At 34.1% G+C, this 13,368-nt stretch overlaps 1 protein-coding gene across 33 annotated transcripts in view; it reads right to left on the bottom strand.

Annotated features, from left to right (window-relative positions):
* LOC102160801 (uncharacterized) overlaps nucleotides 1-13,368 on the bottom strand; it is a 1,256,521-nt gene that overhangs the window by 855,487 nt on the left and 387,666 nt on the right. For 32 of the 33 annotated variants that reach the window (XR_014806243.1, XR_014806209.1, XR_014806241.1 and 29 more), the window contains one exon: nucleotides 1,066-1,183. Coding sequence is in view for 6 of the 33 variants with exons in the window: in XM_084960938.1 (XP_084817064.1) it covers nucleotides 1,066-1,183 (118 nt within the window). In the remaining 27 variants the exon portion in view is untranslated. Of the gene's footprint in view, nucleotides 1-1,065; nucleotides 1,184-7,140; nucleotides 7,272-13,368 lie in introns of those variants that run through there. The other variant, XR_014806266.1, reaches the window with a different exon arrangement.

Here is a 13,368-nt window from a genome sequence, read left to right as displayed (position 1 = left end):
GCCACGGCAACCCCAGATCCGAGCTGCATCTGTGACCTACACCACAGCTCACTGCAATGCCGGATCCTTTAACCCACTGAGCAAGGCCAGGGATCGAACCCCCAAACTCATGATTCCTAGCTGGATTCGTAAACCACTGAGCCACGACAGGAACTCCTTGTTTCACTTTTTAAAGATGAATTGAAACTACAGAAAAGTGACCTGGACATTTTTCAACATGGGTTTTCTACTCTTTTCAGATAGTAAGCTTGGTAACTGCCAATAATCAGCATAAAAAAACAAAAAAGCTACTGTAAGTTTTCCCCCTTTAACCTCGTTATTTCTATGAAAATGATGACATGCACCTAACCTTTTCCTCATTTTATAACACAAGACCATCTACAACACAATATAGTTTACAAACCTATGAGGAGCTAAGTATGGATACAACAAGGTCTTCAACTTCTCTTTTATATTATCACTATGTCACCTTCACATTCCAAATACTTCCTTTTAAAATATTTAGTGCTACCAACTTCAACTTTTTAAAATGTATTAATGCTCAAAAACGATGTGTGCTTTTATCAGACCTTTTTCCATTGTCACGGTCATGTATAAATGACAAAACAATGTATTCATAAAATGTCCAACACTCTAAGCATTATGAAAAAAGTTTGTTGTGCAATGTTCTAACATTCACTTATTCTATAAAGAGTTCTCTCCCTCATTATTGAAGTAATATAGAATATATTCTGGTTATGCAAAAAGAGGAACTTCAAGCCTGAATGGCAACCACATTTCTATGTAATGAGCCTGTTTACATATACCAAATTTAAATGTCTTAGGTTTTTCACTGATATCTTTTATAGGCTAAATCAAACCCTAAGGATGTAATCAAATTAAAGAGATTAGTGCTCACTAATAAGCTGGCAGTAATATTTCATCAAAAGTTTGCTAAGTCTCTTTCTGCAAAATCAATAGATAAAAGCAGGCAGTGCATAAAAGTGTCTGTCTACTGCATTAAAACATGACGAAAATAATATTTCTTAACATTGCCAAAGAACCATCTATTTCCAAAGATCTTACCAGTTCCCATTGCATAGGCCAGTAAGGGTCATTAAACACCAATGGGTCTCTGAGTCCTTCTTCAGAGTCAATGACATTGTAGACTTCACTCGGGATCTCATTTTCCTCCACACAAGGTCTGCAGGGCAAAGAAGGCAAATGAACTATGAAAAACATAATCACTGCTTTTACTGTTGCTTTTTTTGTCATAAAAATTCCATTTATTTAAATTCCATTAAAAAGCACATTTGGCTGCCGAGAGCATAAATATATACTTTTATTATACTTAGCATTTTTCATTTTCAAAAAAAAATTGACATTTGTTTAGATAAAAATGCTAAAATATTTTCAAACTACCTGTTTTAGCTAACCACTTTCTATGTGTTTCTTTCATATAATAAATGCTTGAAAAACAAGTGATTTAGAATGCAGTTCAAAAACTGTATATATTTTCCATTAGAAGTTATCAGCTTATACTGATCATTATCCTTACTATGTCACGTGCCTGCCACTATGACTTTGCCCAAAATACAGCTCTTAGGAGAGTGATTTAAATTACTTGAGCTGTAGTGGAAAATATTTCTTATAAATCTCATTTATCTAATTGTCATGATGCATTTAATAAATCATTAACCAAGCAAGTGACAGTTAGAAATTCAGAAAGGCTCTTTAACACAATGTTGTCCTTAAGACAAAACTACAACTCAGTCATTCACATCTGCCTGTGCAACTTGGAGGACTACCAAAACTAAATATTGAGAGAAATAATCAAGCATTGACATTGATAATACCTCTATCTTAGAAATACATTTAAATCTAGCAAAATTAGAGGTAAAATTAAACTATCAAATATTAGAATCATTCTTATTTAGAAATACATACAAGATTAAACCAAGATTATAAACTTATTAAGAAGAGAAATCACATCTAGTTTCATTATAGTCCCAGACCTGTGCACATGGGTGTTTGAGAATTAATTATTTACCAATTTATTTCTAGAGTACTGAAATGGATTAGTCAAGTAGCAGCACTTACATAAGAAGATATGTGTAGAAATGCTCTATTCAGCATCATTTTGCAAAATTAAGATGCTGGAAAACAACTTAAATGTCCATCAATATGAAACTATTCAAAAATCATGTCATATTCACCCAATGAAATACTATTTAACAGCGACAACAAGTAAATTTAATCTATAGATGGATAAGTTTCAAAATTGTAAGGAAAGGGCAGAAAACCACATTATGCTATGTTGTCATTTATATTAAGTTTTAAATTATCACCAAACATAATTTTAAATGATATATATGTAGCATATGAATCCAAACATCTTAGGAGACATCTCTAAAGGGGGCAACAAGGGGAATAGTTTTAAGGGAAGGGCACAAAGAGAAATTCAACTCTAATGATGTATTTCTCTAAAAAAAACCTGGAGCAATTATGACAAAATGATGAGGTTAACAAATATAGATGGTATGTACATGTTATACATTATATTGGTGTGTATATTTATATGTATTTGAAGTATGTTATAATAAAACAAAGCACACATACACAAAGAAAATTAGTGAGACCTAGTTGTTGTATTAATAAACCAAAAAATGGCTTCTGTACATTGGCCCTATGTTGTCTACTTCTTCACAGCAGGCTGGGACCATAGCTCCAAACCCACCAAAAGATGTCCAGTTTTTACATATCTAGTCATTCCAGTTGTAGGCCAAATAAGCAGGTTTTAGCTATTTAGAGCCTTCCTGCTTTGCATACCAAGAAAACTGCACCCAAAATCTACTAGCCATATATCATATAAATGCAGTGGCTATAAAAGAAAGACTCCAAGCTGCTGCTGCCCTTCAGAGCTCCCTGACCCACAGCCTCTCCATCATGCTGCTCAGCAATATCACCTAGACAGGTAACCCCGCTGTCTCTGATCCTCTTCTTTCGAGGACTTCCCCCAGCCCTCCTCCTCTTCTAGATATTAGTCTCCCAGCCATTGGCTCTGGAAGGTCTCCTGCTGTGAGGGACTTTTTCCCCAAGTGCAAACCTGCCAAAGCACCGCCCAAATAAAACTCACTGTGTGCTACTGCCACCTCATGGCCATATCTGTTTCTTTGATCAGCCCCCAAATCCCTCGAACTCAATACACCAGGGAAAAGAACTGGAAAAGATACCAGGATAATTCTAGATTCTGTTCTCCATGTCGGCTCTTTCGATAGTTAGAAGGTTCAAATAATATTAATCTAGCTAAATATGTCCAGTCTTTGTCAAGTAGAGAATCATTATTTCTCCAGGAATAGTTGTTAGCTGTGGGTTTTCAGAAAAATATGAGAACCTCTTGGATGGCCATTTGAAGGACCGATAGATTGTAGCATAGTACATGGTTTTCGCAGGGACGTGTGGGACCCTCCTGCTGCTGGCACTGTGAAGCCCTCCTCCCCCTACCATTGTGAGGACCACAATGCCTGTCAAGCATCAAAGGGATAACACTTGAAACTTATGTAATAAAAAATTTCAGTAGGAAAGAAGAAAAGGTAAGAGTTTAATTTAAAAATACTAAAGCAATGACAACAAAAGTGAAATAAAAGAAAGCAGAAAGCCGTAAAGCAATACAAATACATGAAAGTTAATCACTAAAAAAGAAATTAAGAGTACCTAGAATAGAAAAATGTTTATCATGAATTCATTGTCTCTTTCACTCATATGTTCATATAAACATAAACATTTATGGAAAAATACTTTTAAAATATAAAACTGAGAGAGGGATCAAGAAAATCTATGATCCTCTGTATCATTTGAATTTTGTGTTTTACCAAGTGCATGTAACAAAAACTTAAGACAAAACAAATATCAAAATCTAGATTTTCAATGAGATTTTAGAATCTGCTTTTTTTTGTTCGTTTGTTTGTTTTTTGTCTTTCTGCCATTTCTAGGGCCGCTCCTGCGGCATATGGAGGTTCCCAGGCTAGGGGTCTAATCAGAGCTGTAGCCACTGGCTTATGCCAGAGCCATAGCAACGCGGGATTTGAGCTGTGTCTGCGACTTATACCACAGCCGATGGCAATGCCAGATCCTTAACCCACAACAAGGCCAGGGATTGAACCCGCAACCTCATGGTTCCTAGTTGGATTTGTTAACCACTGAGCCACGATAGGAACTCCACAATCTGTATTTTTTTTAAAAAGGAGTTTCCCTTGTGGCTCAGGGGGTTAAGGACTTGACATTATCTCTGTGAGAATGTGGGTTCCATCCCTGCCCATGCTTAGTGGGTTAAGGATCCAGTCTTGCTGCAAGATGCAGTGTAGGTCACAGATGTGGCTCAGATATGATATCGCCATGGCTATGGCATAGGCCAGCAGCTGCAGCTCTGATTTGACCCCACAGGGGTGGCCATTAAAAAAAAAAAAAAGGAATTTATATTTTTAATAAAATTCCCAATTTTTAAAGCCATTTATATCCAACAGAAAATCAATTACCTACATGTGTCCCAATTTCAAAAATTTTGACCTCTGCTCTAAAATTTTGACCTCTGCTCTATATTTTCAAAACTCTGCTACATATAATTGCAATTCTGAAATACAGGAATCCTATATCTTGAGACAGCAAATAATAATAAAATAGGTTACTTCTTCCCAAGATCTGATGTAAATTAATTACATAATTCACTGAATATGAAAATCCCCCACTTTGTTTAGCTCAAAACAAAGTGGGTCCTTTTTATCAGAAAATTATTTTAATTTATATCTTTATGCTCCATTAATTTACTTTTTCAGGATTAGCATTGAGAGAAAATCTAAATATTTTGAATCTAAACTGTTTAGACTTAAAAAATATTTTTCTCTATACTTATATTTTAGCACATATGTTAAACTGTAACATTTTCATATCCTTGTCACTGATGCCTGAACACACTGACCTGCACTAAGTCTATATGGGTGACACTGAGATGCAATGAACAACAGGTACCTTCCCCATCTTGCATGTCACTGAAAAGCACCTGCTGTCTTCAAAAATGATTTAAGTGACCCAGGCTTGAGGCATCCCATTGCAATGATTATGGTTCTTGTAACTGAAGAAAATTGTGTGAAAGCTACATCTTCTCTGTTGGATTCAAATTCACAGAACTGCATAGCTGAGATTCAGAGCCCTAAATAGGATGTCATATAGGAAAATGCCAAACTGTCTCCAAGTGATGATTCCTTTTCAATTTTTGAAAATAGTAATGTTAACCATTGCATCATTATCTATTATCCTTCTTCTAGATGTTTTATAAAGAAAGCTCTATTTTGGAAAGTAGTACATTATTTCATGAATACTAGTTTTCGTTAATCACACTTGTGTATACTAAAGCGCACACATATGTACAAAGCTATTTAACAACTAAATGAAGACACAAAAACATTTAAAAATAACTTAGCACATATACTCTTTTTATTTCTTAACAAGTTTCTTCTACTTCTTTTTAGGAAAGTAAATGTGACAGATTAAAAAAAAAAAAAAAATTGGCCCAGCCAATGTCTTTGAGACAGCCACGGGAATAATCTGCTATAGAGAATGAAGCCACAGCCATGATGCAGTTAGAGGTTTGGGAGCTTTGCCAAGAACAAGCTGGTAAGGCCTGAGTCTAACCTCAATTCGTGCAGTTTTCAGGCAGATAATCGCTGCAGGGTTAGAAGCCATTTCCCTGACTCACCTGAACGCTATTTAGAGTTTCCCTCCTATGCCAGTCTCACAGCATGGTTTGGAAAATATTTCATCTTTGAAGAGATACCAACTTACTAAATATCCACCTGACAGTATATGTGGATTTAGGAGCTCCTTTTACAGGAAATGGTTAAGATAAGACTAAAAAATTTTAAGCTATAATGCAAATATTCTTCACTGTGAAAAAAATATTCTGAAATAATAGATCTTTTAATTCTTTGTCATTATTGAATACTAAAAAAAACCCCTAAATTTGTGTTTTTACAAATTTGCAAACCCACGTGCTAGAAGGAGATCAATGATTTTTTCCTATAAAGAACCAGAATGCAAGTAACTTAGACATTATGGACCTTTCTAGTCTCTGTAACAACTATTCGACTCCACCATAATAGCAAGAAAGCAGCCATAGATAATACATAAACAACTAACTGCCTGATTTATAGTAAAATTTTATTTACAAAAAAAAATGCAGTCAGGACTTGACCTCTGGCCTTTGGACCATAGTTTGTTGACTTCAATGATTTTCGATAGCATCATTGTATCAATAATATAGCTGATGACTATAAAAGTGAACATCCCTAAATAAGTATAAAGGAAAAGTTATCCATTTCCTATTGAGGTATGTGTGCAATTCACCTTTAAACCCTGGCATTAAATTCCAGACAAAGGGTTTACAAAACATAACATGAATTAAACAAATGCACTTCTTTTTAGTCCTTCTATTTTTGGTCTTTTTATTTAATCTTCAAAGTTTTATACTGTGTTTTAAAAATAGTAACTGACCATACAACTAGAGAGAATGAAAACTAACATTTCAAAGGGCAGCACTGCTGACAACTGAATTCTCTGCTAGGTGAAATGGGCATTAACTTATCACAAGAAAACAGAAGTGGATTTTTTTTGTTTTTTTTTTTTTGTCTTTTTGCTATTTCTTGGGCCACTCCCGCGGCATATGGAGGTTCACAGGCTAGGGGTCTAATCAGAGCTGTAACCACCAGCCTACACCAGAGCCACAGCAACGTGGGATCTGAGCCACGTCTGCAACCTACACCACAGCTCATGGCAACACCAGATCCTTAACCCACTGAGCAAGGGCAGGGATTGAACCCGCAACCTCATGGTTCCTAGTCAGATTCGTTAACCACTGCGCCATGACGGGAACTCCAGAAGTGGATGTTTTCAATAAAGTGTGCTTTTAATGAAAGATTAATAATTGCAAAAAGTACTTCTTCCAAAACTTAAGGTTCAAAGTAGAAGAAGCTTTCTAGAAGAAATTTCTAGAATGCATCACATATTGGTTTAGCTACACAAACCGATAGAACTGCCTTTATTTAATTACCATTCACAAAGCATTCTGACAACTCAAATGTAGTGCTTAGTAAGCATCTTGAAGCTTACCCAGACAGCTAGAAGAAGTACAGTAGCACTGAAATTACAGTACACACCATGACTTGTTTTGTCATCCAACTTTGGGGATGGAGCATACTTGTCTCTATAATGAGCTGTCTGATGTCCCATCCAATCTACCTATGAGAAACAGCAGTAAACATAACACATAAAGTGATTTAGCCCTTTGAACTTTGTTCCAGGACACACATGTCCTTCATTGCCTAAGCTTGCTTTATCAGATGTTAAGATATTAAAGTTGTATGGTTGAGGTCTAGCAGTATATTCAAATTAGTAAAACAAAAAGTACTTACTAATTAAGTAATTGTAAGATACTGCCGCATGTGTTTATACATTTGAAAATTAGGATGAAATAAGATCATATAACTAAATTGAGCATTCTTAAAATCTGCAAAAACTTTTTTTATTAAGTTTTATATATTTATTTTAAAATATTTACTTCTAAAAAGCCAAGACAATGTTAGACAACTTGTAGAGCTTAACTTTGGTATATATAAATGGAGAAAATGCAAATTCCACAGAACAAGACTTATACAAAACTTTATATAGAAAAAAAGGAAAGAAAGAGCAACAGGGAACATGCTTTAAAATTAAATAACTTCTCTCTGAATGTTTTCACTTGTCAATGAGAATCACTTTTTAACCATCAATTTTTAGCAAAAATAGATATTACTATGTCTTTAAAAAGGAATTTAGCTTCAAAAATGACTGGATTGGCTTCTAGGTTTCATAATAGTCCTCATAAAAGATCTACTAAAATACTATGGACTACACATACATATCATTGTTATTTAGCATTTATTACACATAAGAAGTCTAGTAAATAACATACCACAACAGAATTTCTAGAAATTAGACTGAGATTTGTTAACTAAATCAATCCTTGCAGTGTACAAGCAATGAAAACATGGAACATGGAAGAAAACAGAACATAGATCCAGACTTTCAGAATATAAGAATCTCTTTGCCCTACAAATCCATTAAAGACCCTCCTGACTATACTACCATTATGAATGAGTAGAACAATACTCTCTCTCTCTCTCCTTCTCTCTCTCTCTCTATACGTATATGGGGGGGGGGGGTGTATATGTATTACATATAGCAACATATACATATGTATTTAATATAAATAATAAAATATATAAAAATACAATAACAAGTAAAAGTGTTTTAGAACACCAGAGAAATTGGTAACCCAATGGTTATTGACTCCTCAAATACTCAGAATTTTGTATTTATATACCATATATATATTCATATATATAACTGTATATATTATATTTATATACATACTGAGGTATCCTGAAATTTTTAAATTAAATTTCTTAGTATTATACCTGGTTTATACCTTTACTGATATTTTTCCATTTTCCATGAATTTTCTTTGTGAAGTTAATGCAGATGCACACAGCACGTGGGATATCTTCTCTAATCCCCTTAACACATATTTGGTGGCAGCAGAGCCGTAGGGAAGCAAGAAAGGGAAGGAGGGTTCCATGCTGTCCTCAATAAAATTGCTCATCACAAACAAGAGTGATCTTCCACTGTGATGCTATACTAATCATTTAGGGAGCTAAGACAGTCTCATCATAGCAAACATTCACATTCATAGCCTATATACCAAAGCTCTGCTGTTACACTGGGGTCTCCCAGACTCTAAAATATACATTTGGCTTTGCTTCCCTCAGAATAGCAACGTCTATAACATCCTATCTTCTAATTTTCGTATATTCTGTCTTAATAACTTCTCCCTGCTCATGACTTGTAATAAGCTGATTTAAGACTGGAATGAAGCTTGTGAACATGCAACAGAGAGATAAAAGGATTTAGAACATTAAAAATACATGCAGATAGATAGATAGACAGACAGACAGACAGACAGACAGACAGATAGAAATATTAAGAACTGTTTTAGAACATCAGAGGGATTGGTATCCCAATGGTTAAGTCTCAGGACTAATCAATTATTCTCAGACACTTTAAGAAAGTCAAAATTTTTAGATCAGTTATTTGTCTGCTTATTTATCTCAATATTTTGCTTTGGTTTTGTTTTGCTGGGTAAATATGGATCTGGAAGACTTTAAGAGTTGAAACTAAGCTAAGTGATATTTTAGTGCAAATAAAATTCGCTCCATTTTAAAGATGAGCAAACTTAGACCCAGGCAGAGGGCTTCAGCGGGCCATAGGGTTCAATGTTCTCTCCACGAAATGACACAATATTGGATGAAAAAACAAGTGGAGTCATGCAATTTTTAAGCAAAAATCATCAGGGACACTTGTTATAAAAAAAAAGTGCTTTGCTCTGTCAGGTAATATGGCTTAAAGATCTTAGGTTTCACTATCCACAATTCAAGCAAAGATTATAAGCTATTGCATGGTAGGAATCTTAGTCTCATTTTTTTGTATGCACAGCACAGTGTCCAGCATATAGTGGGTGATTAAATGAGTTTTAAACTGATAAATACAAGAATGAAGATGTATTGAACACTGGATAATTAAGGAGAGTACAGGAAACTTTACTACTCCTTTGGCTGGGATGTCTGGCAAATTCAGTAATGGCATAATCCAATAATCCAAATGCTTTTTTCTGAATGAGGTATATAACCTTAGTCTACCTTTTCTGGCATCAGCATCTCACATGATGACAAACTCATCCAAAACAACTTGGAATATTTAGAAACAGTCCAGAGCATCTCTCATTTCTCTAACTCCATATCTTCTCAAGTAAAAGATTATGAGTCCAAGAACCAGATTTGTTTCACTTCTGCTTCTCTAATTACCAAAAATATCTTTCCCCTCAACTTCTTTTCCTCTAATTCTAATGATTTTAAATCAACCAAATAAATACTAGAGTTTGGATTTTTCACAGAAAATATCAGAGATATTTCCTCAAGTCCAAGACTGAACACTAGCATTTTTTTAATGCAACCATATGAAATTACTATTAAAGGCACTTACAAATGTCTTACCATTTTATGTCTCCATGCAAATAGAAACAACATGATTATACAAATACTCTATGTATATGATATGACAAAATACAATTAAAATCAGATGAAGGCAAACTTTTAGATATTTCTTTAGAAAAGTCCCCTTTTCCTGTGGTCCAGTTGTATATTATTCCCACCTTTGGTTTGCCCCCAACATATTATATTTGATAGAAAACAAAAGGGGGGCAAGCACACTGACATTTCTCTTTACATTTCAGGGGCTTCTGGCTCTATTATGAGTGTCCAATTTGGTTGTAAAATTCAGTTTTAGAAATGTCTATTCAAAGTTTGAATTCCTAGAAATTTCTCTAAAGTCTGATAAAATATGCTTCTTTTATTTTCTAAAAGAATATAAAAGAAAGCTCCATTGATATCACATTGTTAATGAGAAACCATTTCTTCCTCACGATTAGTTTAAAACAAAATTCCTTTTTCTGGTTCGCTTAAAAAAATTAAAAAACGCAATGTTGATAACAACAAAACACTTGAACAAAGGCAAAAATCATAGACTACATCCAGAGTCTACTTTACATGATGCACACAATGTCCACAAATGCTGAGGCTTTTTTTGAAAAGCATGTTTTTCTTTCATATAAAGATAAAAAGAAAAGCTTTTAGGTCATGGGCTATGGGGGGAAGAGATAAAGTCTCCTGTGCTTTGATGTTACAAGTAGCTCTTCATTACAGAAGACTTCTGGTGGTATAATAAAGGTCCTGGTAAACTGAGCCTGAATATTTAATAACCAGCTTCTACATGGAAGCTTTGTGACTTTCCTTTCCTTGACAGAGCAGAGCAAACACATATGTATTACGAATAAATGGCAAAGCGTTATTACTTTAGAGACTTTAGCATTTAAAGATATGATGTCACTAAAAGGGAAAACATGGTGTATACTATTATTACAAAGCCTTCTGTTTAAAAATGCTTCTAAAATACCAACTGACAAGAAATTAGGATGAATAACCCGTTGGTAGTTAAATGAAACATATATTAGTTTCAAATTTTTATGTATTGTATGTAAACAGAAATTGAATGATATGCAAAACTCTGATATGTCACCCTATGTTAGTGTTGAAGTTAAAAGTAAATCTCAGTGAAGTTTGACAACTTAACATGGAAACAAGTTGCTAGAGTTTTAAACATTGGCATCCTAGACAAAATGATGATTTAAAGAAAAATTTTGTCAAGTCTCCTTTAGGAAAATAATACTTTTTGATAACATTCTATATGCATGATGAAAAATTGGAAAAAAAATAGGAGTGTATACAAGAGATTATAACATTCACATAAGATGGACCACCCAAATCATCACCACAAATCAAGTCTGGCAAACTTCTTTCAAGACCTCTCTCTGTGCCTGGGTAGATGTGGGCATATGTAGAGAGGGGAATACATAGGTCAGGCATATATAGATGTGGACATATGCAGATCAACCTAAACAACTCCTAGTTAAAGTCATGTCAGTATGCACAGTACTATGTGACTTGCTCTTTTCCTCACTCAGAAAAATGTCACAAACATCTTTCCAAGTCAACAAAAATACATTTTTAAGACTTGATACAGCATTCACTTGTAGCAACTCTTGCTTTTTCAATTTTTTGGTGATGAACACTTAATGATCATCTTTTTGTAGCACAATAATATTATTTATCAGTTGATTTACAGCTCATTCCTTTCAAAAAATAATTTATGGTGGCTTACAGTAAAAGCATAATAAAGAAAATGTGATTTAGCATCAAACAAACCAAAAATAGATAAGTTAAAGAGAAACCAACAAATCGAAATAAGAGAAAAAAGATATGAGTGTCCTGGTAAGCGGAATTTGGAATAATAGTCCTTACTATAGGTCTCAGAACTTATCACTAAGATATCTGTGGAAAATATATAAAATAAAAAATACTAAAAACAAGGGTTAACAGCCCATTGCCCAAATCTAGGAAGGCTCTCTACTAACCTCAAAAATAACTGAATTAAAAACAATGGCCACAAGTAACACAAGAAAACAGCAGATATTCTGACCAAAAAGAGGAGAAAACATGTTAGTTTTTGTAATAGAATATCTCTGCAAAGACACACTGACAACTGGTACAGTGATTGTCTAGAGTTGGGACAAGTGGAGAACTCTGGGAATCAGGAAGAGAGAAGTTGACACTCATGTCCTTTCATGTCCTTTGCATTTCTACCACACACAAAAAATGTATTTTTCTCATGAAAACATTACTTATAATGTCTAAAAATTATTAAACCCAACATAGAAAATTTCAAGTTACAAAACTATAAATAATTATCCCAAATTTAAGGAAAAAAACTACATATGTATTTGAATGAGTGTGTGATGGTGGGATTATTATTTATTTTCTTCTTTCTCCTTCCTAGATTTTCTTCCACTCTTCTACCGTAACTTATTATTGTCTTATAAGCAGAAAAGTTCATATTTAAAAATAACTACATCTAAAATTAATAAAAATAATAAAAATTACTAAATGTAAAAACTTAGTAATTTAAACAAAATTATATTTGAAAATTTATAAACCATAATTGATTTTCATTATTTCTTTAAAAGAAAAGGTACCAAAGTAAGTGAAGTCAAATTGAAGAGTTAGCCAAAGAATTTAAAATATTAATGAAGGAGGTCGTGCTGTGGTGCGGTGAGTAAGGAATCTGACTGCAGCAGCTTGGATCCTTGAGGAGGCATCGTTCTGTCCCTGGCTTGGTGCAGTAGGTTAAGAATTCTCCATTGCCAAATCTGTGGCTTAGGTCGCAGCCATGGCTTGGATTCCATCCCTGGCCCAGGAACTTCCACATGACACAGGTGCGGCCATAAATTAAAAAAAAAAAAAAAAAAAGTAAAATATTAATGGAAAACAAGGCAAAGAAAATAACATGAAAGAAGAAATTTTAAAAACAAATAACCATTAAGAAAAAAAATCTAAGATATCTTTAAAACATTACAAAAGCCCTTAACGATTAGAATTAAGAAAAAAGTGAATACTAAAACAAAAGAGAAATATACAAAGAAAGTAAAATCTCTGATAATGGATCTTTGAATTCATGACCCCTGATTCCCCTTATCCAGTTCACCCACACTGGTCTCCTTGCCCTTTCCCACACGTGCCAGGCACACGTTTGCATTCACAGTTGCTGTTCTGTCTACCCAAAATTCTTTTCCCAGACATAAGCACAGTTGAGTTCCTTAAGAACTTTAGATCTTTATTCAATTTCACCTTT

Source organism: Sus scrofa, chromosome 1, assembly GCF_054392235.1.
Source record: "Sus scrofa isolate SSC_HxYL_T2T_F1_AM1 chromosome 1, Sscrofa_HxYL_maternal_Yorkshire_Landrace_v2.0, whole genome shotgun sequence".
Classification (NCBI taxonomy): Eukaryota; Metazoa; Chordata; class Mammalia; order Artiodactyla; family Suidae; genus Sus; species Sus scrofa.
This window is presented reverse-complemented; position numbering and strand designations above follow the sequence as displayed.